This window comes from Panicum virgatum, chromosome 2K (genome assembly GCF_016808335.1).
Source record: "Panicum virgatum strain AP13 chromosome 2K, P.virgatum_v5, whole genome shotgun sequence".
Classification (NCBI taxonomy): domain Eukaryota; kingdom Viridiplantae; phylum Streptophyta; class Magnoliopsida; order Poales; family Poaceae; genus Panicum; species Panicum virgatum.
In genome coordinates, this window is record NC_053137.1 from 58,817,149 (window position 1) to 58,844,078 (window position 26,930).

The 26,930-nt window shown below is 43.8% G+C and overlaps 4 protein-coding genes across 12 annotated transcripts; 2 read left to right on the forward strand and 2 right to left on the reverse strand.

Moving 5' to 3' along the window:
- Positions 1–4,216: 4,216 nt before the first annotated feature.
- On the reverse strand, positions 4,217–13,004 carry LOC120690043 (tyrosyl-DNA phosphodiesterase 1-like). Of its 5 annotated transcripts, XM_039972571.1 has the most exons (16): positions 12,573–12,992; positions 12,472–12,497; positions 12,080–12,271; positions 11,741–11,998; positions 10,886–11,104; positions 10,399–10,459; positions 10,034–10,110; positions 9,700–9,957; positions 8,839–8,928; positions 6,897–7,031; positions 6,125–6,274; positions 5,665–5,768; positions 5,116–5,169; positions 4,930–5,020; positions 4,538–4,757; positions 4,217–4,463 (listed from the first exon to the last, which is right to left on the reverse strand). In XM_039972571.1, the coding sequence occupies exons 2-16, from the start codon at positions 12,487–12,489 to the stop codon at positions 4,390–4,392; spliced, it is 2,001 nt and encodes a 666-aa protein (XP_039828505.1). In that variant the 5' UTR covers positions 12,490–12,497; positions 12,573–12,992; the 3' UTR covers positions 4,217–4,389. The 5 variants fall into 5 exon arrangements, 4 of the variants coding, with proteins under 4 accessions (XP_039828505.1, XP_039828498.1, XP_039828510.1 ...); XM_039972564.1 differs by having other exon boundaries at positions 12,472–12,993; XM_039972576.1 differs by lacking the exon at positions 8,839–8,928 and having other exon boundaries at positions 12,472–12,997.
- Positions 13,005–13,392: 388 nt separating this feature from the next.
- On the forward strand, positions 13,393–15,025 carry LOC120690092 (protein LTO1 homolog). 4 transcript variants are annotated; one of them, XM_039972616.1, is made up of 2 exons: positions 13,393–13,535; positions 14,199–15,025. In XM_039972616.1, the coding sequence occupies exon 2, from the start codon at positions 14,267–14,269 to the stop codon at positions 14,699–14,701; it is 435 nt and encodes a 144-aa protein (XP_039828550.1). In that variant the 5' UTR covers positions 13,393–13,535; positions 14,199–14,266; the 3' UTR covers positions 14,702–15,025. The 4 variants fall into 4 exon arrangements, with proteins under 4 accessions (XP_039828550.1, XP_039828543.1, XP_039828566.1 ...); XM_039972609.1 differs by having other exon boundaries at positions 13,395–13,535; positions 14,202–15,025; XM_039972632.1 differs by having other exon boundaries at positions 13,504–13,637; positions 14,202–15,025.
- A 1,574-nt stretch (positions 15,026–16,599) lies between these two features.
- On the forward strand, positions 16,600–21,996 carry LOC120690075. 2 transcript variants are annotated; one of them, XM_039972602.1, is made up of 11 exons: positions 16,600–17,009; positions 17,302–17,453; positions 17,560–17,730; positions 18,290–18,451; positions 18,654–18,883; positions 19,007–19,092; positions 19,190–19,365; positions 19,461–19,645; positions 20,646–20,823; positions 20,949–21,113; positions 21,682–21,996. In XM_039972602.1, the coding sequence occupies exons 1-8, from the start codon at positions 16,700–16,702 to the stop codon at positions 19,560–19,562; spliced, it is 1,389 nt and encodes a 462-aa protein (XP_039828536.1). In that variant the 5' UTR covers positions 16,600–16,699; the 3' UTR covers positions 19,563–19,645; positions 20,646–20,823; positions 20,949–21,113; positions 21,682–21,996. The 2 variants fall into 2 exon arrangements, with proteins under 2 accessions (XP_039828536.1, XP_039828529.1); XM_039972595.1 differs by having other exon boundaries at positions 20,659–20,823.
- A 2,345-nt stretch (positions 21,997–24,341) lies between these two features.
- LOC120690115 lies at positions 24,342–26,930 on the reverse strand. Its single transcript, XM_039972639.1, has 2 exons — positions 26,724–26,930; positions 24,342–26,599 (listed from the first exon to the last, which is right to left on the reverse strand). Exons 1-2 carry the CDS (start codon positions 26,734–26,736, stop codon positions 24,483–24,485), a joined length of 2,130 nt encoding a protein of 709 aa, XP_039828573.1. The 5' UTR covers positions 26,737–26,930; the 3' UTR covers positions 24,342–24,482.

Here is a 26,930-nt window from a genome sequence, read left to right on the forward strand (position 1 = left end):
TCATGTGGTGATGCCTCGTTTGCCACACGAGTAGTTCTTAAATTAGTCATGTGGTGCTGCTGCCGGATATAAAATTTAGTCGCGTAGTGGACCAGGACTCGGTCACGGGGGAATGGTTTAGTGGAAGCACCACAATCGCGCGCGCAGAGGATCCCAACCAGACAACCGACGTACGCGAATGGTCAGCATCCCAAGCAGCGTCAGGCGATGCCTCCCTCGCCGGAGGATTTAGCATCAGCATACATAATTAAGGTGTTAATTGATTTCTACTAATAACAAATTAGTATATTAACTAAGGCGAGCGATCTCCTTGAACCGGGAAGGCGGACGTATCGGATTCCCCAAGCCCGGCGCTCGCCGGGCGGAGAAGATTCGCGACGGCGACGCGTCGGCCCCAGCGGTGCGCTTGCCGCCTGAGCGCGCGCGCACGTCACGCGTCACCGTTTCAGCGTTTGGTTGGTGCGCGGCCGTGGGTGGCGCCGCGCCGCGCACGGCGCGAGCGGTGGGTTCGCGTCGTGCTTGGCGTGGCGGCCTCATCCCAACGCCAGCGCGCGGGCGCGCTTGGCGTGAGCTGGAACCGCCGCGCCGACCGGGACCACGCGCCGCCACTGGCCGGCCGGACCCGGCGAAACGTGCCCGCCGCAGACGCTGCCGAGAGGGGCCACGCACCTCGGGCGAGGAGCGGCCACACCGCGCCGACGAGTTTGGCGTCAGCGGTTAAGGCTAGGCTGATTCACTGACGGATCATGATCGAGGACCGACTAGTAGATTAGATTAACAAAAGCAGAGGCGGCAGCAAGAATCAAGAACCAGCCCAAGAGTACGCTACACAACACAACTAAACAAGGGTTGGCAAGTACTTGAATTTTAGATCGCTCTTTAAAGGAGCATGATGCTCCGCACCGAATAAATTCGATCAGGACACCTCGGTGCCTAGGCACCGCAGCAGCAAGGCAGCCAATGGCATTTTTGCGCACGCGTCGATAGGATGGAAATATCCGACGCCACGCTAAAGCTGAAAATATCCAAAGTTTACACGGCTCATGAATGTCTCACTCCCACAGCTGGTAGGACATGTCACGTTTGGAGTACAGAGAACTAGCAAGGTTGCCCACGCAAATAACGTGTGTAGCTAGTTATTTTTTTCCACACTAAAATTTAGGTTTTTCACTTAGAAGCAAATTTATATAAGGTTTTTTTAGTTGTTTCATTGTCATTATTGTTTTAATGTCATTGTTTTGTTAAGTGACCCAGACCAAGACATTCTCTCTTCTTATCATCATATTATATGATTTGGAACATGAATTCATTTTTCAGGATAAAGGGTATGTACTTATATAGAAACATATTTTTTGTGTTATTGAACTTAATATAACTTTTTTTCTTGAACTTTATTTTGTTTCTCCTCTTGTTTCCATACAAATTAGAGTTGCTTCAATTTTATTCAACACATATTTTAATTGCCACTCGGGGGGTCTGAGTTGCAATATCCATATACGGATCCAATCTATTTTTTTAATCTTCTATACCTCATCTATTCTTCTAAAAGATTAAATAGTTATAACACAAACCTACTATTATCGATGCTGTTCATTTTTCTATTTATTCACCATTTAATGTGGTAATAGCTAGTTTTTCTAGATGAACATGTAGCTCAATAGTTTTATTATAAAATCTATTTACTAAATAAATTGACATGAATACTATAAATATATATTTTTTCAATTGACGTGGTAGCCTATTAGTGAAAATAATTATATTATCCATGGGATCTTAATTTAAATAATTTTCTTCTAATATCAATGAAAATTTCTCTTAATTTTATTTCTCAATTATTTAGTTATAGTATTTGACTTTGATTACTTTTCTAAATTCATAAAGAATATTACTATTTTCCCTATTAATTTAATTTAACACTATTCATCTAGGGAACATATTTAGCCCATTTACGCGCCATGTAAACTCTAATCAGTGGTTAACCTTGTTCATTATATCAGTTGTTTATTCTGTTTAATAGCTATTTAACCTATTTAAATGGTCATTTAGTCCAAATAAATAGCTAAATGGGAGATGTCCGACTATTTAGCGTTTACTGTTTTTGTGCTAACACTGAATATTAGTTTAGTTATGATTACAGAAGTAATAATTTGCTTCCCAATCTCAGAGGAAGTCGAAATATATATTAATCACATTAGATTGGGGTTTTGTCATCTATTAATTTTTTATTTACAATTCTGACTTTTGCTATTACTAATCGTACTTGACATAGATTATTTCGGTTAATATAGATCATTAGATAATGCAACACTGCATTCTATTATTATTATTTTTTCAACTACCCACCGTTAAGATGACAATTTAGAGCACACCCTGCTAATTTTATGAACACCAATTCATTTAGACGCTAATTTTATGGGGCTCCAACATTTTGATGATTATATATAGCATACTATTCACCTTGGTGCCCTCTCCTCTTGTAACATCAATATTTTTATGATTATTAGAAAAGCATTTGTTGCAATTACTTTATTATTGTTGTCCACTTGTTTTACCTTATTATTTTGGAGTTCCTAGACTTGTACCTATTTATCTAATATTTTACAATGAAAATTGCTCATAATCAGGATAAGTTAGAAAATTAAAATTCTTCTGCTCAGATTAGGACATACTCTAATCAGTATCTTTATGCTACCTGATGTGCTTTCTCTTTCCACCACTCAAGTTTGGCTCAGTCTATAGCACCTTTTCTGATTGTGCCCAACGATTAGCATTTAGAGCATCTTCCGCAGATTATTCAAATCAATAACTATTTTTAAGTTTTTTTGTGATGGTTGCGGACTACCAAAATTTAATGACTGGTGGATACAGTAGAGAGATAAATATTGACGTTTATTTATGTAAACCCGATGTGTGTTTTGGTTATCATAAAGAAAATTTGATAATAAAAATTGGATTGGTAATCTATTGAAACATCTCCAACCAACAATTTTTTTTTCTTAGTATTAGGGAGAGATATGAGTAATTTGCTCGAGATGCTCTTATACCCACGAGGTGCTACCATCATTATTGCTCCTCCTCCCTATCACCATGCCCACCATGTGTCCATATCCAATGATCAATGGCTCGAACACATGATTATTGACCACCTCCTTAGCTTAAAGTAGTTCATACTTTCTCTTCTAGTTTTAGCATCCCACTTCTATATAGACCTAATTATTGGTTGGGTTGGATCAGACAAAAAATAGCCATCACTTTTCCTTTAGTCTGAATCCTAATCGGTCGACAGGCTAGGCATTATGGCATCAGTGTGGCTCGACATGTGCTCGGGATGGGCCGGGTTTAGCTAGGTTAGGTAAAACCCAACTTTTCGTGCATATAGTTTTTGGATTGGCTCTAGTTTTTCATATTTTGGGTAAGAAAACCTTTGGCACATGTGTGATCTGGTTTTTATGGTGTGCTACAAATCTCAGCCAAACCTACTTACAATACATTGACCAGGTTGGGTATTTTGGAGTGGGTTGAATTGTGTTCTTCAGGTCGGATGGCTCTTGATCAAGTCTACTCTCATACAGTGATTCTGAATTTTTCTGCGGCTGGAAAACCAAGTTGTCTTCTTTTAACTCTTGGCTAATTCTTAAAAAATAAAAGCATCTTCCAGTGCTCTTGCAAATTCATTCATTCATTTTTTGACTCTTATGTTTTTTTTTTGCCTCGTGTCTAGCTCTAGAGAATCTGTGCACATAGTTCTTCTGTATTGAACATCACGTAGTTCCATCTACATTGCAACACTACGTCACCAAAATTGAGGTTATATGCATGCCTTTCTATTTTTATATGCTACAGAGACGGGATTTGGTTTTGGTATGGTAAAGTGAATTTGGACGCCCGAACACTTCTATCTCCTTATATAGAATCTGAATAGGATTGCTAGTTTTTATTTAATTTTTAATTCCAAATTCAGCTACTTAGTAATTGTATTCGGCAATGACTCTTTGGGCTATTCTGGATCGTTAGATTCTAAATAGGATTCCTAGTTTTTGTTTAATTTTTAATTCCAAATTCAGCTACTTAGTAATTGTATTCGGCAAGGACTCTTTAGGCTATTCTGGATCGTTAAATCTTCATGAAAATCTAACAATGCAAATTCTTCTCTTTTTTAATTAACGTGGAAATTTCTAGACTCTTTCGACGAACGTGGTGACTTCTTTTAACACTATTGTATTAAGATAATAGATGAGAAGCGAGGAATCGAGCCGGCTCTAAACAAGAACGGTTCGACTCATATTTGACCAATAATCCAGGGGCCAGTGAATCACTGGCTACACCGCTATACCGACGTTAACCATGGAACAGGGTTTGGGAACCGTCACTACCTCGCACAGACAGTAGCTAGCCATGACGAGGCCAGACTGAACCATACACATCCTTCTTTGTGTACCTCCGATCCCATGACCAAGGGACATTTGGAAGGGGGGAAAAGATACGTTTTAGGACCTTAACCAAGACCAAGTTGCAACATTTGAGACAAGCGGCTAACCTTCTGGGCCGTAAGGTTGTGGAGGGAGTTGATATGGCACAGGCAATCTGACCGTTTTCGTAGATGGTTCCGTTTCCTCGTCGCCTTTCCAGCAAAGCGTGACCAGCTTGGTCTTGATCGTCTTGCCAAGGGTGAGGCCATCCTGGCTTGGGCGGTTCTTCTCCGTGCACGAAAATTGTGGTATGGACTTGAGGGTTTGGGGCAAGAACAACACACCTAACTGAAAAGTGGTCAAATGAAGAGGCGTCAGCCATGGTTCTATATGATTATAGATCGTTCACAACAATATATGTAAACACTTCCTGGTCTTAAGTTGTTCCGCGTTCCTTGTGACTAAATTGATAATCTTAAAAGTCCAGAAAGTCTCATGAGCTCATAGTGTTCCCCCTTACCTCATACGAGCGTATCATTAGCTGTGTGTTGTTCTTCTGCAGTGCACCCCAAGCAGCTTTGCTTAAATTTGATGAGGTAAGCAGAAACCATCTGATGGACATGGACAAGATTTCAGATAATGATCATGCAGCAGAGAAAAATCAGACATCTAGACATGAAGCGGAAGAGAATGCGCAAAAACTTACGCAATATTTTGACCATCGTAGCGAGTAAAAGTTTTTATATGAGGCATAGCACGACTGGCAAATAAACAAGAGCAAATTGTTGTCAGTTCTTGTCAAATAGTAAACACTTGGTACTTCAAAGAGAAGAAAAATTAAGATCTAAAAGTTGAGGATGCCAAGGCTATATAATTGATTTGGCATATTGCCCACTTGAACAGGATACTTCAAAAAAGACGAGCAAATAAAATCATTGCTTGCTACCTGATTAAGAGTTTTGACGGTTAAGAATTTTTCAAAAAAAAGGAAAAGGAAAAAGTTATGGCACCTGATTAAAGGTCAAAACACCAATCTTTAGTCCTGCAAACATGTGAGGTAAAAAGAGACAGCCCAGAAATTCTTGTGACACAGGCCATATTACATCATACAAAAACGGTGGAAAAAAGACTATGCAATGTGCAAAAAACAAACTGGTACATAGCAATAGCACCCTATAGGGTGGGGTAACCATCACCAGACTTCATTTGAACAATATCATATCTATTCAGGTAACTGCAAGGAAACAGAGCATACCAACGACCCACATGGTCTGCTTTCCACCTGGTCCAATATTTTCTCAAGAAATCCTTCTCGACATTCTTTTGAGGGCTTGGAATGCAACTACCAGCCGCATAACCCTACAGATGAAGTATCAACCACAAAAGGCAAGTAAATGTGGAAAGGTGATATCATCATATTCAAGTTAACTACTAGAAATCACATTGTGCAAGCACTGATCTCAATGAGGCAATCAATGCAAGACTATAAGTTTTATTTTTCTATGTGCTCTAAAGCACAGTACTGATCAATCATGGTAATCATAAACAACTAACAGGTCGTCAACATTGGTCAACAATGCATAACCAGCAATGATATTTCATATCCACCATAGTAAATTCATACATTAAAGAATCAATTCATCAATTTCATGATGCAGGCACTAGAAGCAATATGTTCCCAACTATCAAAGCTTCTACATAGCTTAAATTAATACCTCTATTGAGCACCTAACATCCTCGACTGTAGGCCAGACAATCATTGGCTTCCCGATACCCAGTGGTGATCCATCATCTGATTTACCAGCTGACAATGAGTATGTAAATTCACTCATCCATTTCTCGTCAAGTGATCCCAAGGAAGAAAACTGCATTGAAGAATAAACCAATGCTAAGCATCCTATAAGATTTCAAGTTTGATGGGAGATAATAAGTATGGAAATTGCATGCAAGAATGTAAGTCAAATTGTTTTGAGACAGCAGCGATAACATAATCGCTGATGGTCGCTCACCCCAGACTCGTAATCTGAGGTTTGTGTGTTGGGTGTAACTAGGAGTGGGCCTTTTGCCTCCCTCCCATGTATACTTTTCCTCTTCTTAATGAAAAGACACACATCTCTCTTGCGTTGTTATTAGAGAAAAAAAACATAATGGTTGAGGCAGTAAATGCTGATTGTTTGATACTGATCCTGCATCCATACACTCCAGTAACACAACACAAGGAATTTTCCTAAGCTTTTAATTGTGCATTATCACAAAATTTAAGACAGCTTCTAGGAACCACATTAGTATGCAGCAAAGTGCGAGGATCAGGTCACTCCTAATGAAAAACTATGACAGAACAACTAGCTGGGCACAAAATTTGCATCATATCAACTCTGACTCTTAATTTTAAGCAAGTCCACATCAAGATTCAAGATTTACTAAATATATTTACCACAGCATTTGCAGACAAACAAAATGATAACTTGACAAGTAAACAAAACGCACCTGATAAATCAGAGGGGACTTACAAAACTGTTTTTCAAACGTGCATTCTTCAAGGACACTCCTAAGCTTCATATGGCCCCACTTCTTAATACTGGGGCCCGCATGATAACCAGGAACTGATCCAATCAACCTGACCTGCAAGCAGCGTAAAATCGGTTCGAGATTAGTTTATGATTATGTATAATAAAGGACTAAAAAGATGGACTACATGTTTGTTAGTGGGCTTATGTTTCCATGTACATCTGCTCTCGGAAGTAAGGAAGTTGATCCCATCAAAACAGAGCTACGCGTGCTCATGCTGGAATGATGGTGTGCTTTTTATGTGGACAGTAGGCTGTCTGTTCATGAAGTGGAGGAAGGTAGAAGGCCAAACTTGATAGCAGATGTAATAATGAGTGAAATCACAAACTAAAGTGGAAACAATACTTTGAAACAATGAATTAGAGCAGGCAAAAACCACTGAAAATGATAAATTATTATTCATTTTGCATGACAGAAACCTATTAACATGTCATGTGGTGGGTTTTGGAGAAGCACAAAGTCCCAACTAAGTACATTACCCTCATTAAGGATATGTACAAGGATGCGACGACGTTTGTCCGGACATGTGATGGCAACACCACTGACTTTCCTATTAACATAGGCCTACACCAGGGGTCAGCATTGAGCCCTTATTTATTTGCTTTAGTGATGGATGAGGTCACAAGGGATATACAAGGTGAGATCCCTTGGTGTATGCTCTTTGCTGATGATGTGGTGCTAGTTGACGAGAGTAGGGCAGGGGTTAATAGGAAGTTAGAGCTGTGGAGACGCACGTTAGAGTCGAAAGGGTTCAGACTTAGTAGGACCAAGACCGAGTACATGATGTGCGATTTCAGCGCGACTAGGCATGAGGGGGGAGACGTTAGTCTAGATGGGCAAGTGGTGGTCCAGAAAGATACTTTTCGGTATTTAGGATCGGTGCTACAAAAGGATGGCGACATTGATGAAGATGTTAGGCATATAATTTCAGCTGGCTGGTTGAAATGGCGGCAAGCTTCTGGCATCCTTTGTGACAAGAGGGTGCCACAAAAGCTAAAAGGCAAATTCTATAGGACAGCAATTCGTCCGGCGATGTTATACGGTGCTGAATGTTGGCCTACAAAAAGGCGACATGTGCAGCAACTGAGTGTAGCAGAGATGCGGATGTTGCGGTGGTTTTGCGGGCACACAAGGAGGGATAGAGTCCGGAACGAAGTTATTCGGGATAGGGTCGGAGTGGCACCAATTGAGGAGAAACTTACTCAACATCGGCTGAGATAGTTTGGACATGTCCAACGAAGGCCTCCTGAGGCGCCGGTGCGTATTGGAGTTCTTGAGCGGGTCGATAATATAAAGAGGGGTAGAGGTAGACCTAAACTGACGTGGGATGAGTTGGTTAAGAGAGACCTTAAGGATTGGAATATCTCTAAAGAGTAAAGAGATAGCTTTGGATAGGAGCGCTTGGAGACTAGCTATCAATGTGCCTGAACCTTGAACTTATTTCTTTCGGGTTTCATCTCTAGCCTACCCCAACTTGCTTGGGAAAAAAGGCTATGTTGTTGTTGTTGTTGTTGCATGACAGAAACCTCACAAATCAGCAATCTGTGTGCAAACTCCACATAATCCAGTGCCAATGACCACAGTGGGGGCTTCCCCCGCTGTATAGCTTTCAAAAAAATCTAGTGCCAATGGTCATATTGTTAAGTAATTGCAATTATTTAGACGTTAACTGAACTTGGAGAGTCATGCTAACCCAAATGACATACAGACAAAAGTGGTATACTGGTATATATATGGCAAAGATAGCTCTTTTGGGGGGGTATTCATTTTTTTTACAGAAGACAAACAGCATTTATGGTACAGCAGCGTGTATTCCATATCATAATTTAAAGTAGCTATGAGGCCAAAGAATTATACTAACCATTGCGCTACTATAATCAAATCTCCTAAAGAATGATGCATTGATATTGACATCGCCAACCACTGGGAGATTCGCCCTGAACTCAGGCCACTGCATTGTCATGAGAACAATTCACTTCGCTACTTATCATAGACAATATGAGTTTAATAGAACTGCAGCTGCAGGGGAGACTATTACAAGAAAATAATAGTCTGATTCAGAATTAAGAATAAGCATGGACTTTCTATAATCTAGATTCTAGACAGCTCCAAGATAATTAAATATGTTAGGATGAGTTATGGTGCTATTTATTTTGCATCCCTTCAGTATGTTGCCAACAATTCATGGACACCTCTGACAACAATCATGAAGTGCATATCCCCTCATTCAGCAGTAACATATTGACTTCCTTTCTCATACTAATACAGTAGAAACCAACAAACACTATAGTTCACAAGATCATTCCTTAAGCCAACTTGTTGAATAGTGGACTCTGTTTTTCTTTCAAAAAAAAATTCTGGAATCATTTCTGATTTTCAGAAGAATGCAGTTAATTATTTCCATTCTCTCTGATATGATAGGAAACTGATTGAAGTTCTAATTTTCATCCATCAGTAAAAATCAAGATTTAACTCCTAAACAACTAAAAGGTGAAACAAAAGTCTGAAACGATAGGAATTGGGCCTAGCTCAACTGGTTGTGGGTGGGAGGTGTCCAATCATCCAAGTTCAAGTCCACATCAACTCAAATTTGGGTGCCTATTTCTTCCTCTAGAGGAAAACCATCTAGTTCCTCCTAGGTTAGATTTTATTTTAAAGGTCTGATGAAACAATGCTATAATTACATGTTCATACCAGCAGCAAAAAGGAAATAACCTGCTACCTTAAGTGCACTGAGATAATCAACCAGATCATTTTCAAATGGAACTTTTTTATTGATATCCTTTGCATCTTTGCAGGGAAAGTCTTGCATCCATAGACCTTGACTTTTGTTATTCCAGTCAACATGTATCATGTTTGCTGTGTGCACAACAACACGAATCCCTTGAGGATATACAAGCAGCATGGCCTTGGAATGATGTGTTCCAAATGAAATCGGGAGTGGAGGTTTGTGGAGGATCCAATTTGCAGGCTTCATTTTCTGTCACCCAAGCATGAATGCGAAATGAGAAAAAAAACAAGCAAGATGAGATAAATGGTTTTAGTGATTTTACTACCTTCAAAAGCTCCAATGAAGCACCGTCTTCTCCATGTATAACTAGGACGTGAGGAACTTTCCTCAAACTTGGACAAGCTGGGTAATGTAGCATCTAATTACATAATATATTTATATAAAAATGAATACTGCAGAAAAATTAGGAAAAAAGCACATTTATATTTGACCACATTATCAAACACAATATAAAGAGCATGAGTTACCGAATTCCACAATTAAAGTAATATTTCTATCTAAAGAGAATTTATCATTGCATCAGAAACAACTTTAGCCCTACTTGCCTTTAACAATGCTTAATATTTGACCTGAAAATCAGGTATCATAAAAATGAATATAAGCAGCTTACTTGTAGCATAAATAACTTACCAGTAAGCAACCAATCAATGTCCACCATATAATCTGAGAGAACTGCAAGAAGCACTTCACCCTAAGGTAAAAATTCCTGGTATGAGAACTAGTATTCTTCTCAGTTGAATGTGGCAATATTGGAAATACAGTGTGAAAATGATAAAATACGGAAGCAAAATTTCAGAATTTTTTTTGATGAACTGCACACCAGTTGAGCTCTTTTTGCTTGTATTTGTACCATACAGGTTATCCTTGAGTATATGGTGGTGAAAATGAGGGCATGGCGTGCAAAAGTGCTGCAATGATTGCTTTTAGAAGTTTAAGGAATTAGTTCTAACTTCTAATGCAAAAGTTGTGTCAATAATAGATGTTATCTGAATATAGCTGTAACATGACATACTAAGTAAAATTATCTGTAACTTCAAAAAAAAAAGTAAAATTAGCTGAATGAGCAAAGCATGTGATTTACACCAATGATATCACATAGGTTGAATGAGCAGTGTACCTGTATGACATCCTGAACGGTAACTGACGAACTGTTAGCCCATGATGGAAGACCCTGGACACGCATAAGGCGAAAAGTCAAAGAGGGCACATCATTTGAAGGACCGACGGAGTGCATTCTCTTGTTACTTCTCTTGGAAGACCCAGAACTGTCAAGCAGACTTGATGTTTGACCAGAAGCCATGTCAGAAACATTTGTGCTCTCTTCTGCAAAACTCTCCTGATTATATAGCACATACAAAAGATATGTAAGAATCAAGATAGTACACCAATTTGAATCATTTAATGGTGTACTGGTGATTTTACACAGGGAATGGAAATAGAAATAAATTCAAATACTCTGCAAGCAAAATGGATGAGCAATTCAATACTATGTTTAGGAGTCCACCCTAGTGATGAAAATCGGGAACTGTTTATGATGTGCAGGGGAAAAAAATACTTCTGTTCAGTGGTTCATTTCCACCAGAATCTGAGATCATGATATACTAGATTTCAAAGAACAAGAAGATTAATACATATAACGTTGATCAACACCTCGATAGGATTGTGTGTGTATTGACCTGACCTAAGTGTTGACCAAAATAAGCAGAGTCAGACCATAGGATCACCCCCCACACTATACTTGCAAAGGTAACTGATTGGGCCCAGATCAGCTAAAACAAACATCGCATACATGGATGGGTGAGTATTGCCCAGAACAAGCAGAACCTAAAATATATAACTGCAACTAATAACAAATTAACAACAGGACATCAGCCCCATTTACTAACTCTCACAAAGACCATGAATTAGCCTCTTGTCAGTTAAGCAAACATCAAACAGGCTGATTGTTAAAAAAAATAGAACATTAGTTAACCTGTAGTGTTCTTGCCAAAGCTTCATCTTCCATAATCTGCCGATTCCTTTTGACAGCTGCACTATCTTCCTCACTGTGCCTCTTTCCCTTCTTTAGGCCGTTTGAACCAATTGGGTCATCAGCCATATCCATGTACTTCACAAAATAATCACCCGGAATCAGTTCCAGGACATCGTTGTGTGTAATCTTGGCTGTTTCCTGGGCAGAAACCTTCCTCCTCTGCCCCTCTGATCGGACAATAATAGGATTTGGCCCTTCCTGAAAATTCATCACAACAGCTTATTTTCCAAACTAAAAGACAATGGAATGTGGCTATCCCCAAAATTTTATCATACTCACTACTACGACTTCAATGGAGCCATCTGCAGAGGCATGGAGGCTCAGATGCTTGCGGCTGATCCTCTTGTCGGTGATGACCAAATGATTCCTCCCGACGACATTGGAACCCTCGAAGATGGGGATGGCTGATACGGATCCATTAGATGAGCCAGCATTGTCCTTGGCAAGGGGAACCAGAGTGCCGACCCTCACCTACAAAACCAACGCGCCACATATCACTTCAACGGAATGCAACGCATCGTCCATAAATTCCTGATGGATCAAAAGGATCCCATCGAACCCCAAATTTCGCCCCGGACTCGACCGCGTAACGGGCCCAATAAATCATGATTCAGAGACAAATCGCTGCACTGTACTCCATCTCGCACGGAGAGATAGAGGCGGTAACTTACTCGAGACGCAGAGGCCATGAGGGAGGCCCGGGGAGAGGGGTTCGAGTTCGAGCCTAAACCCTAAACCTCGGAACTATAGCCATGGCGAGCCTAATGACATGGGGAAGTCTATTTATCGCGCGCGCGAGTGGAATCGAGCGCGTCGCACAAGGTCCTGTTCATCTTCTTCCTCGAGCTGTGTCGGCAGGACTTCGAGGAACGGGGTTTGCCGGGGACGGCTGTGGCCACCGGCGACCTGAGAAGGTGGGAGGGGGGCAGGGTTGCGAGGGCGGCACGGCGAGGCGACGGTGGAGGTGGGTTGCGAGGGCGGCGCGGCGAGGCGGCAGTGGAGGCGGGTTGCCAAGGCAGCGGCGGGGACGCCGCCGGCGGTGGATCTAGGGTTGTGGGTTGGGGGTGATTAGCGACGGCGGTGGTGGAGGGCGGCGGCGGAGGCGCCGGAGGGACGCCGGAGCTGGAGGACGCGGTGGATGGCAGGGGAGCAGCAGCGGGGCAGCCTTCTGCGACAGTATCGCGGCCATGCGCGCGCGCAGCGAGAGAGCTTGCGGCCTGTTCGGCATGCTGGACCAGCGGCTGGCTGGGCTGATTTGGCTGGGCTGGTCAGCCCAGCCGTTCGGCGGCCCAAGTCCCGCCGAACGGCTGGTGAATAACCCGCGGCTGTTTCTCCCGTCGGATTCCTCTTGGCCTCTCTCCATCCCGCGCCCCGTTTAGGGTTCACGGGACTCCCCGCGCCGCCGTGCAGTCCTCTCTGGGCTGTCGTTGGGGTCTCCTGCGCCGCCATCCGCGCCTCCCCGGAGCCGCCGCCGCGAGGCAGCGCCCCTCGCTCGCCTTCCGTCGCGCCCCTCCTCACCGCTCCGAGGCACCGCCCCTCCAATCGCCTCCCCGAGCCGCTGCCCCCCCCCCCCCCCAGGTGCGATTTAGCCCTTTGTTGGACGGATGTGTTGCACGACGATCTGCTTTATTGTAACTGTCCTCCTGCTTCTGATGCTTGGGGTCTCTATTTGCAGCCTAGCTCCACGAAGGCACTGCCGCAGCCGTCGCCGCCCCGACCCAGCGCCCCTCACCTAGTAATAGCTTTCTACAAGTCACTCCGACATCACACATGAGAATTATATAGTCATAATCAATCACACATCAGAATTATATGTAATTACGAAAGCTATTACTAGGTACAAAATTACTTGCTGGTACATGTACAGTCATTAATATGCTTTTGAATTTCCATAGTAAGAATGAATCTGGTGTGTCCCTAAATATTAGGAGTCGCTCGGGCGACTGGGTCAAACCATCACGCAAGGCCCAATAACTATTTTTTTTGTTCTCGAACAAATTTTTTTTATTCCCGAACAAATTTTTTGTATTGCTGGAACAACTAAAAAATTGTTCTGGAACAAAAAATTTTATTCTGGAACAAATTTGACTGGATTACACATGTGGGCCTATTTGTTGGGCTGATTTAGGCCCAAAACAAAAAATCTGGAGTGGGAGGGGCTTGTGCGATGTGACTGCTCCCAGTCATGCGCGCTGCCCCGAGCAGCCCATTCCTGAATTTGAAAGTTTTTAATGTATCATTTGTATATTTCCGTATCAACATGTAGGTGATATTTTAGAGAAGACATTAATACATCTGCAGTTTCCCTCTCTTGATTTTACAACACTATGGCTATTTTCTCCTTGTAATATGTATTCATTGATTTTATTATCCTCATCCTTTTGTTTTATCAATGAAGCAGGCCTTTTGGAATAACAGTTTTTGAAGAACTGTCTGTTGTATAGTGAAATTAGGCTCCTGATCATTATGGACCAGCAACCTCAAAATGATGCTGATTTTCTTGAACCATCAGTACTCTTAGATGAGACACATTACCAGGAGGGCTACAAAAATGGTTATCATGATGGCCTGTCATCAGGGAAGGAAGATGGAAGGCAGGTTGGTTTAAAGATGGGTTTCCAGGTCGGTGAAGAACTGGGTTTCTATCAGGGCTGTGTGGATGTGTGGACGTCTGCAACTCGCATTGATCAGAATGTGTTCTCAACTAGGGTCATGAAGAACATCGAGCAACTAGCCGCGCTGGTGAGCAGCTATCCGCTCTCTGATCCGGAGAATGAACAAGTTCAAGACGTGATGGAGAAGATAAGGCTGAAATTCAGGGTTATCACTGCAAGCTTAGGGGTGAAGTTGGAGTATGAAGGTCGCCCAGCATCATCGAAACAGGACGTTGAGGATCTGTGAGTGTGACCGAAATTTTGGTCCTCCCCTTATCTTTGCCATATCGAGTTCTCTCAATCCTGTGTTCAGCTCATTGCTATCATGAAGAATTTACCGCGAGACAACGTCAAAGCATGAATCAGTATACTCTACTGTTGTAACCTTGTCTTCAGTTTTGTCTACCTGCTCTCTCATCCATGATTAGTCTTTAGGGTTTCACCAGAGATCCACAAGTATTTTGTTTAATTGTGGAGTGATTCTCTTCCTCTTTCACAACTCAAAACGCACTATAAATATTATCAATAGTCTTAAACTTTTCGTCGAATGGCTTCTTATTATCCTATATCATGGAGTGTATACCAGCACCCTGCTATACTCCTATTTTCAGTTGTAGAATCTTAACGTTGTCTTTAGTGTGTCTTTCCTGTTCTCTCATATGTTGTTCATACGATTAATCTTTATAAGTTTGTGAATAAGATTATAATCTTTATAAGTTTGTGAAATATCCAATGAGGTTCTTGGTTAGTTGTGGAATACTCCCCTTCCACAGCTCAAAGCCTGAATGAAATGCATTACAAGAAGCACCAATTGTTTTCCTTTGCCATTTTTATTACTGGAGGATTGCATTATTGTTGAGCACTGGAGTATTTTTGGCGACCAGTGTATAACCACGGATAAAAAGGAAATCAAATCTTGTCATACGTTCAAGGCTGCATGCCCTCTTGTCATACGTGCAGTGTCTTCAACCTCTTGGCCACCTCCTCTGCCTCGTCCTCCCCCTCCACATCCATCTCGGCGGCCTCCGGACGGTAGGTGATCACCACGACTCGGGGCCGCTTCTGGAACCTCCTCCTGCGCGCGATCAAGCCGAGGTCCACCGCCCGCCTCATGTCCTCCAGCGCCGTCCGCGCCGCGAGGATCTCCCTCACCTTGCCGCCCCTGTACCGGTGCGCCCTCGCGATCTCCAGCAGCCTGCTCTCCAGCCGGGCCGCCGCGTCCAGGCGCGACCTGATCGCGTCCAGCACCCCGAGCAGCCCCTTCCCGGAGACGTCCGGCCCGACGCCGTCGTCCGCGCACTTCCAGTAGTCGCCGCGGCCGCCGCCGTCGGCCCGGGCCAGGCAGAGCGCGCCCGGGGACGCGCTGATGCTCGCCCGGCCGAGGCGGTGCCGCGGCGGCCAGCTCCGCTGCCACCGGAAGGCGTGCCTCGCGGGCTCCCGGCCGGCAGCGTCAGCGTCGCCGGTGACCACGTCGATGCGGCAGTGACGCGCGCTGGCTTCGACGCGGAGCTCCGCCGGCGACGGCGAGGCGGGGTCGGCGGCGGCGTCGAACAGGTGGCTGACCGTGACGTGCCCGCCGTCGCCGCCCTCCGGCGGCGGCACCGCGTGCCCGAGGATCTCGAGCAGCGCGGCGTACGTGTGGTCGATGATGGCCAGCGCCATGTTGTCCAGCATCTCCCATGGGCGGTGGTCCTCGAGCAGGTGCAGCTCGCGCCGCGCCGCCGGCGACGGCGATTCCTCCCCCTCGTGCGGCTGCACGGAGGGTGGCGAGCTCTGAGCGGGGGCGGGGCAGCAGCTGAAGGAGAAGGTGATCGGCATATCGGTAGAAAGCGATTGGCCGGCCGTGACTGCGATCGATGCTATTCCTCGTATTTGATGGCTAACCGAGCCAAGTCCGACTCGGATTGGGTCGATCGTTTAGAGTTGCGTACGGACCGAATTACCGAAAGGGATTTGTTATTCGTCTGCAAGTTTAATTTAGTGTGCGAAGAAACTACGTGCAGAGGAGCTGAGCTGACATCTGCCCATCTGCTGATCTGCAATTCTGCATCACCTTGAACTAGAACCTCCCACCCTTCTTCCTCCTCTCCGGCACAGCGAACAAGTCACCCGTCAAGTAAGACAGAGAGGTTGTTGGGCCTGCCTTTCTTCGCCAGACTGCGGGAACCAGTAGGCCCAACTAGCAGCGAAGTGATCTCGTCCATTCGCGGATCCGACGGCCGATGTCGCTTTCGCTTCCCCCTCGATGAAAACCAAACCTGCCTCCGGCCGAACTCAAATCCATCCCACTCCATCCTTTCGTTGCGGGAGGCGCCGCAAGTTTTCGCGGGGCGCGATCATGGAGCTCCACGGCCTCCCGTCAGCGGGGCATTCCGACGACCTCGCGAAGAAGCTTGCCGAGGCAGACCTCGCGAAGAAGCCGGCCGAGGCAGGGTTCAGCGAAGAGCAGTTAGAAAGAGAGTATTTTGCCGATCTCATCGGAGAGATGGAGGAGGAGCGTGAGTACGGTATAATCAGAAAAGAGATGCCTATACCAGCAATTGTCAAATACCATGGTGAAGTTTAGCATCCATAGCTTGTTATCATTTCTTTTCCCCCCTTATTACTCAAGGGCTACTTGCGCTCTGCGTGCTGGTGTGTAGATTTCTTCATGCTCCCCGCATTTTCTGTTACACATACGTTGCTTTGCCCTGTCGCTATTGTACTTCCTTCCCCGTTAGTTTTTCCTTATATCTACTTAATATATACAAACATGAATAAGAGCATGCCACCATCATATCCTTGTGGATGATGGTTTCCTATCGACTCTTCTTTAACTGTGTGTTTTTTATTTACTTGTTTCCAAAGATATGTTGGAGAAAATATGGGGATGGGACAAACTGCTACCAAAGGGACTTTCCGTATCGTGGTCTGACTATAGCACATACCTTCAAGAGTATCACCATCACAATGTGCATGCAGTTACTAAGGACAGCAGCGTAGCTGCTCTTGCTGAGACTGTAAGTAAAACGTTGTTTTTGGTAACTTAATTTTTTTTAGGAACGATCGATTATTTTTTTTAGGATCGAGCAATTGACTGACTGTCTCATGGTTTCAATCAAGCAGTGTCTCAACAATGAGGAGCAACTTGTATCAGAGTTGAAGATCCAGGTGAAACCTGAAGAGGAGAGACACTTGCAGATGAGGAAATCAAGCATTCTGAGTTGCCTGATCCACAAGCGTGCATGTTCAGTGATCCACACAGCAGGTTCTGATGTTTGTGGTGCCGCTTTGTTGGTATGTTCCTCACCCCTGTAGCACACCAAACATTTTTCTTGAATAAGTTATTCTGTAGCCACCTCTATTTACGATAGTTGGGTTACTATAACACATGGGGATATACCGTAACATTTTATAGTAAATCGCATAGTAAGGAGTTACTATAATCTTGTAAATCAGCATAGTAATTGTCGTAACTGAAAGTGGCTACAGAATAAGTTATTTTGTAGCTAGCTGAAGCATTTGTTTACCGTGTGTACCTCTTGGGAGTAGGGAGTAGCTGCAAGGTGGTCAATCTGTCCTGGTCATTCAATTTTTATTGTTTCATTCTTTCTCTATGGCGGTATCTTGGACTGGCAATCGAACACTATCCTACTTGGTGCTTACACCTTAGTAAAATAGTTGAAACATCTGGTTACATTATAGAAATGTAGACCAACTTAGGAGGAAATCGGTGGGTTCCTTTTTGTAAAGGATAATTTAGCACCCAAATTCGCCTTGAAGAGTGGGATGGTATATGAATTATTTGCTTGCCTTTTTTATGATCATTTTACTTATGCAAGACTATGGTTTCAAGTGTATTGCCAAGGAGGCTGACCTGATGTGCGAGTTGCTGAGGCGTGGTGCTCATCCCGTTCATGATTACTTAATCGACCATAGCAGAACGATGCGCATGTGTGCCTTGAGCCTTATGAACTGCACTTCGGACAATTCTGTTTCTGCCTCTGCTGTTATGTTGGTACGTGCCTGCCTTAAAAATCCACTTAATATTATCATCCATCCAATTGTCAAACCGATGATCCCACATGAACTATATGGGCCATTTGTCAAACTTTGTAGTATCTTCCATCCATTCTTGCGCCTTTTGATTTGCACAATTTTGTCTTTACTACTACTTTTATCGGCACAAACTGTATACTGACAGGTGGCTTCAATTTAAGGGTATGACAAAGGAAGCCGAAATGTTGTGTATGTGGATGCGTGAAAATAACAAGCTTGTTGATTTCTTTGATGATCCTGTACCTGATGAGATTGGGGACAGCCCCCTAGTCCGGTACAAAACTTTGGATTTTGTGGTTGACATACTAGAGAAGTCTTCAGCTGCTGGTAGAAATGGTCCTGGTGGTGATGGGAATGGCGTTGCTGCTGATGGAGCAGCAAGCACCACAGGGTACGGATGGTCCATTTGTTTTTTCTTCCTTCTTGATGCAGTTGTATGTGGTCTAAGATAATTAGATTGTTACTTCCTGATGAGAAGCACTGAAATCATGCCATTTCATTGTATTATCACCAGGGGTGGCGTTTCAGATGTATTGAATTCTCAGTATATGAAACTGATTAGTGGTGGTGAGAAGAGTAATAAGAGGAAGATGAAAGAAGGTAATAAAGAAGATAATCACTAAAGTTATAGTTGCTATGAGATTTCATATTCCCCTTGCAATACATTTCATATGTTATGCTGTTTTTGTGTTTTCAGAAGATCTTTTGGATAAAATATGGGGTTGGGAAGGGTTGGTACCACTTCACAGTGACATTAAGTGGTATGAAGACTGTAGCAGCCATCTGGAGGAGTATTACAAACGTAATGCTTATGACTTCATTGCTCATGCCTGCCAAAATCAACAAATCGCCAGCTCTGCTATTTGCAAATCTGTAAGTAACCCTCTTGCATCTTTACTAAACCACTGATTATCTAATTGAAACTGTTTGCATAACATATTTCAACTCAAAACGTTTTCAATTATTAGTGTCTCAAGATCGAGGAGGAACCGAGGAACTCCTTTCCATGTGGAAGACGAGTCCAGTGTGGTGTACCCTGGATGATGCCATTGCAGTCAGCACTGTCATAGAGAGTACCCTGATCAAGGAGCGTGCACTTGCAATCGGCAGCACAGGGGTTGAGTTGTCTGTTCCTTCTACCATTGCTTTTCTGGTATGTGTCCCTACCTTGCCTGAACAAACCAAACAAAACATGTTTTTTTGTATTGCACCACTGTAATTTGTGCTGGATGTTTACTATTCCTTTCTGAAACCAAGTGGCTGAATTTATTCTGCTGTTAAGAAAAAAAATAGCTAAAGTGAGGGAATGGGGAATTGAAATTCTGCTTGGAGGCAAGGAAAAATGAAAAACCTTTGTCTCTGTCCTGTTATCATTGTGATAAGCTACTCATTGTCACAAATTAAGGGTAATCATTCTCTCTTTCATGTAATCTTGATCTTGAAATACTACCTGGACGATGTTTGAATTTGGACAACTGTTGCAAATTTTGAAAACGAGCTGTAAGAATTAATAGCATTTTTCAAGGTTTCCAGTCTTGATTCCACTCTTGCTTTAGGCCAGTCTCAGTTGAGAGTTTCATTGTGTTGCTTCCAAGATCGCCATGTCATATAGAATGAACTGAAACTTGATGCAACACCCACTCTCAATGCAAAGTTTCATTCCATGGTTTCGTAGACATTTAATTTTAAGACTCAGAGAGAGAGAGAGAGTTGGTAATCGTGTCCAGTCATCCCCATGAAACTCATTTCTTCACTCATTGCCATGTCATCAAAAATGCATATGTGGCAGACTATTAAATGCAAATAAAACTCATGAAACTCCCACTGAGAAGTACTTGAAATCCTTGCCTATCTCACTCATTGGATGTCCAAACAACGTTGAGTGTTTCCCTAGAAGGCTTGAACTTTGAGCATTTGTTGCTACTTTTAATTATGGCAAGGATATATATTATATTGACTTGTGTGTAGGATTTATTGCACAACATTCATGTATGGCCTTATGGACCCTAGTCTTAAATGTTACTCTCCTAGCTTGGACTGGTCCTATCCAACCCAGTAGCACATGTACTTCAGTAAAGCACTAGTTCTTTGGGTAGAATTATAGGGTATTTTCTTTGATTCTTCCTATGGTTTTTTTGACTAATAATGCTTAGCATTGGTTTCTAGTGTATTACCATGGAGGCTGACCTGATGTGTGAGCTATTGAAGCAAGGTGCTAAGCATTATGACGACATCATCCAGCTGAGCAGTGTGATCCGCATGTGCGCCTTGGGCCTTGTGGACCTCACACTCGCAGGAAATCAATCTATGGTCTCTGCTGCTGCAATGATGGTTAGTGCCAACCTGCCTCCTGTCAATATGTGCTTAACTTTAACTAGTATCGATCCATTTCTTTTCTGTAAATTACCTGCTCATATTGGCACTGGTCGCAAACTGATGGTTGTATTCAATTCAAGGCTATGGCAAGTGAGGCCAAAAAGATGTGTGATTGGATGAAGAGAGAGAACCAGCTTGTTACCATGTCCTTGTCTGAATCTCATGAGCTGAAGAGAGGCAGCTTGATCCGAGGAAAAGCCTTGGATGTTATGACCAGCATATTGCATGATTCTTTCCTTCCAAAGGTGTGTAAAATACTATCTCTCTTTCATGCCATAGGTGCACATAATTGTATGTCTTCCTGGTCTGGCGGATTACTCACCATAGCTGTGACTAGTGCATGATGTTTTTGTTTTCATCATTTTATTTCTGGACATTTGTTAATGTATTTGTACATGTTCACATACTAGTCATGCTTGGCACTATGTTGTCTGCTATGTAAGAACCAAGAAACACTTGAGTTTCTTGTCTCCTCACTTGAACAATCAGGGCAACGGCGAGATATGGATGGAAGCATATGTTTTTTATTTTTTTTCCCACTTGGCGCTGTCTTGTTTCCTAACCCGGATTTTAGTAGTAGTTGGCATCCCCTATGAGTTGTAAGCCAAACCATTCTGTTTTTGGTCCTCTCCAGATTGTGGCCAGTAGGAATTTGCCTATGATTTTTCAAACTGATATGTCGATATAGAAAGATGATCAGTAAAATTATTGTTCCTGGCAATTGGTCTTATCATGATTGGCTTGACCCCCTTGTTATTTGTTTACCCGGCCCCATGAAAACTTGTCTTATTAATTCTATTATTTCCACTGCAGGTGGGGATGCAATGTGACTAAGCAAGGATTGGACCCGAGGAATAGGTTTCTTTTGTCTGGAACACTTATAGGGTCGTAGTTTGATTTAATACTTATTGTATGTCTCAGATCTTCTTTCGGCTACTGGGTTATGCACATTGACAGTAGTGTTCAGTCTTATATATCATGGCGCTAGGGCGTGTTTGGCGCTTCTGCCAGAGCCGCTGTCGCAACTAAAACGGTTGCCCAACAATTGGATAGTTGGGGCGTGCGTTTCGAACTACAGTGTGCGGCGCATGCCAGACCTACGGCGGTGTGCGGTGTTATTGTTTTTTTTTTTCAAAACAACGAGCGGTGTGATTGTTTGGTTCACGCAGCGCGGTTTGGAAATTGGACCAACTGAATTGGAGAAACTGATCGGAATCAGATTACCTGACGTTGCCCTCCGTGACTGCTCCTGGTCCCAGCAGTCGATGCGTATCAGTCATTCAGTCGTTCCCTGCAATACAATGGACCAACTGAGCACAGGCGTTGCACCTCCTTCGCACAGGCCCAACAACATGGCCTGCTAAGACGTTTTTGGCAAGCAAATTGAAGAAGAAAAAGGATTCAGCGGTACGCACCAGCGCAAACAAAAATGTTTTATTCTGTTTGATTGTATAAATGAAAAAAATGTTCAGTTATATGTAATATTTTATTTATAGAAGGCACAAGGAAGTACCCCTTCGTCCCTGAATAACTATCATTTCTCTTCCGAAGAAAAACAACTTTGACTAAATATATTAAAAATATTAATATTTGTGGTACAAAATTAATATTATTAGATAGATCGTTGAATTTATATTCATAACAGAAATACGAGCCCAGCATCCCATCTAAGTGCATGAAGATAGTAAAGCGCGCAAGAGCACGCCAATACACACGCAAGGAACACTGCATCGCCGCCACATAGCTCGCTCCGCAACCGCAAGCATGAGTTAGCCGTGCCACCGAGTGGATGGTCTATCTAATTATATTAATTTTATGAGGAACTTTCTACTTTGACCACCGTACAATTCTGTTAGATGGACGACTCTTATTTTTTAAATTTATTGAAAAATTCTATAATTTTATACTATAAATATTAATATATATATATATAGGGGCGCTATTTAGAGCGTTGGATGCTAGATTATTATCCAGCACCCCCCCACCCCCCACGCTAGCCCCCCACCCAAAACCGGAAAATTCTTTATTCAACCGGAAAAACCCATAAACAGGGATTTAAAACCGGAAAATGGAATCCTGAAACCGGAAAATTCTTTGTTCAACCGGAAAAAGACATGAATAGGGATTTAAAACCGGAAAATGGAATCCCCAAACCGAAAAATTCTTTGTTCAACCGGAAAAACCTATGAACAGGGATTTGAAACCGGAAAAAATATTTCTATAACCGGAAAATGGTTATCACAACCGGAAAAGAACAATCCGAAACCGACAAAAGATATTCATCAAATCGGAAACTTGTAATCTTAACCGGAAAAGAACATGACACACCTCTATTCAGGGATCTGGAACCGGAAAATGTATTTCTTAGATCGGTAAATTGTGTTTTACCCCGAAAATTACTCGAAATAGGCTGAAACAGAAAAATAAAGATTCAATAACCGTAAATGTGTTATTGCAACCGAAAAATCAAAATTTATATCAAGAAAATTATGAATATATCAAGCATGTTGGACTACATAAGAAATCCATTTGCCTCAGAAAGAGGTTGGGCACGTGAATTAAGGAGTGATGAAAAATTAGAGAGTGCACAAGAAACAAGGAGGGGAGATATAAAAGAGAGTTGTATTGGAAAACCAGATGGACACTTGTTTTGGGATAAACTTTGAATCATATATATGGACACTTATTATGGGATGGATGGAGTAGGATTTTTAGATGATTATGGAATGGATGGAGTAGGATTTTTAGATGGCATGGCATCAAATTTAATAAGATAGAAAAAACAGTTTCATATAGATGAAACTATATCTACACGGATACCAACACATGATGAGTCATGAATTTAAATGTTATATAGAGCCTATGAAATTCCACCATGAAATTATGTATTGGAAGATTAGTTCAAATACCATATTATTTTTTTTCTTGCTTATGTGGCGCTTCCAAACAACAATATGAAAACCTCATAGGGATTATTAGTTTGACCATTAATTTCTAGAGACCAGGAATATTAATCTTAGACATTTGTTGTTCAAATCACCTGTTGAAACTCCAAATGCAACTATGATTGGAACAAAGTTTGAATCTAAACGTATCTATATCCTAGAACGAAGGAAATGTATTGTAGAAGAAGATCCATTCATCATTTTATTTTTATTTTATTGATGTGGCCTTTTGGACATAACAAATTATAGTCTTACGGTTCGTAACGTATCTAAGAGATCCAAGTGAAAAAAATAATTCACTGCATCCTAAGTGTTTTTTTTAAGATCCGAAGCATTATCTGGCATTCATTAATAAGAAGAATAAAGTTTACAAACGCAAGAATGCAAGAAGTGCTGAACAAAGCATCTTTATTCTTTTTTGTGATTACATAATATGTACAACTCAGTCACTCACAATGCACTCATACTCACCCCTATGAGCATGTTCGAAGACTGAGCTGACAGATTCTCGAGATTGATGAAGTCACCACAACCGTCTTACCGTCGATGGGAATGTCACCTAGCACTGAAAGCACAATGCTGTTAAATTTTAGAGCCCAGAATGTAAGGTGCTACTTAGAATATTCGCTCACAGCCCTCGTACAATTTTCTGCTGGATCCACCCCCGTTCTAGCCGGACTCTTCATGACGGTGACGATGCTCTGTCATGAGCCATATGAGTGTTGTTAACTCGCCACCTCTGCTGAGCTGCTTGGCATGCGACTCCCTGCTGCACCGGTTGGCCGTGAAGACTAGAATATCTGTCCACAGAGCTAAGACTATTTGCAGCGAGTCCTTCTCCGTTTTCTCCCTCTCGTAAAGTCTTCTGGCGAGTTGGATCCCGAATCTCACACGAGAACTTTTCCCATGTTCGTCCAACTCGGGCATGTGTTCGTACAGCCACTTGGCAAGTTTCTCTCTACGTTGGAGCCGAGGATCAGAGTTGGGGCCACCACAACGCAGTTGTTCCATGAACATTGTACAGACACTGTGAATCCAGCTTGCAGGCGGCTTGAGAGTAGGGGCTAGCTTGTCGGCGGCGGCGGCATCTCCCCATTCTTTGGCCAGAGTTTCCTCCGTCCGTTGATACAGCTTGACTTGGGCAAGGCCGGGGAGCATAGCAGGGCGCTTGACGAGGAGGAACATCATGAACTGGGAGATTGCCTTGATTGCCCCCACATCAAGGTCGAGCACGTCCTGCTGCTCGATCCTGACGGTGAGCTTCCCAAGTTTTGCGAGGAGAATATCAGTAGCAATGTGCCAGACGACGATGGCCTCCTGGATCTCAGCACCGAGGCGTGCCACTTCGGCGATAGATTCGTAGGGCTTCAGTGCCTTCTCGCCCCAGTTCTTCCTGATCAACCCCAGCGTGTTGATGTCATTCCCCCTGGCAATGCTAGAAATATGGTTCAACACACGGTCCTTGACTTTCCCCGGAACCTCAACACTCCACGCGCTACGGGGGCCTAGTAGGCCTAGCACCGCCCAAGCCCATACGCCGGAGAGAGGAGGAGGACTGCCTGTGCGCCAGCGTGTGCACTTGTCCAGCATGCTGTACTGCCCCATGGTGCCCTGCCACTTCCTCGACAATCTCAAGCAGACAGCGATGCCCGTGGCGTAGGCTAGCCGGTGGAGGGAAACGACCACACGGCGGAGCTTGTCCCACCTTCCAGAGCACAGCATCGCGTGCCGAAGGCGGCTCCACCGCGTGGTGCACAGGAAGGCAAACGTCCAGGTGGAGAGGAGAGCGGTCAGCAGCAAGGTCGTCTCCAGGAGCAAGGCGCCGCCCAGCAGGGTGTAGGTGATGGCGACGTCGACCCTGCTGTAGCCGGCTTTGTTGCTGAACCGGAACAGCAGGAGCGAGGCGGCCACCGCGAGCGACGAGGCGGCACGGATGCAGTAGCCGGGCAGGGTGTGGACCACGGCCGCCTTGGTGTAGAGGATGTCATACATGAGGGACAGCTCCGTCTCAATCAGCTTCCACCTGTAGCTTATGCCATGGTCCCTAAAGCTATCAAGCAGCGGCGGGTTGTCGTCGACTGAAGAATCAACCATGGCGGACTTGCAAAAGTGGAACAGGGCGTGAGCACGCTTCTTGACGAATTCTTCCACTCGGGCACGATTACGACCGTCCTCATTGAATCCCCCTCGAGGGGGCGCATCGTCCTCGACCTCGAGGAAAAAAGTGCACTTGGCCGATGTCTCCGTCTTCATCGAATCCCGGATGATGCTTAAGTTGGCGCGCCTGAGAGCCAGTATCTTCTCGCAGGACTTGACGAGACCCACGACGGCCATGAAGACGGCCGCCAACCAGAAGAAGGTGCCGCCGCTGGAGATGTTCTTGTTCTTGTAGAGGACATATCCGGCTCCCAGGGCCTGCGCGGCGACGGTTAGGGTACTGCGCGCCCAGAGCTTGTTGTCCTCTAGCTCATAGGCGGCGATGTTGTCCGGGCCGCCGAGGTGGAGCAGCAGGAAAGGCGCCCACAACGCCACCAGCTGGTGCCCGTGCAGAGCGCTGACGGCGGCGAGGTTTCCCAGAGCGTACGTCGTGGTGTAGTCGGCCAGCTGGTAGGCCAGCCAGATGATGAAAATCCTCTTCCCGCCGTCTTTATGCCGGCGGACTCCGGCGAGGAAGAGCAGGACGAACTGCAGCGTGAGGCTGAAGAGCACAAGGAACTGCGTCGACCATCCATTCCAGAGGTCCACCAGCCACCGGATCACGGGGAACAATCCTGCTATCACCTGCACTGCTCGTCGTGAAACATTAAACAAAGTTAGTTAATTAATGATACGGACGAAAATGCGCGTCCCTTAATTATTGAAACTATCTGTGCTGCATATATAATGCATGTGACATGTATGCATACTTACAAGGATTAAACATACTGGCTTTAGCGATCGTGCTAGTATCTGTTACTTTGCGTCTTGCGATCAACACGGTCGAGCTAGAGATGAAAGTGTGATCAGACACTGGGACACTGGGACTGGGATGGGATACGTGTGTGTGTGTGTGTGTGTGTGTGTGTGTGTGTGTGTGTGTGTGTGTGTGTGTGTGTGTGTGTGTGTGTGTGTGTGTGT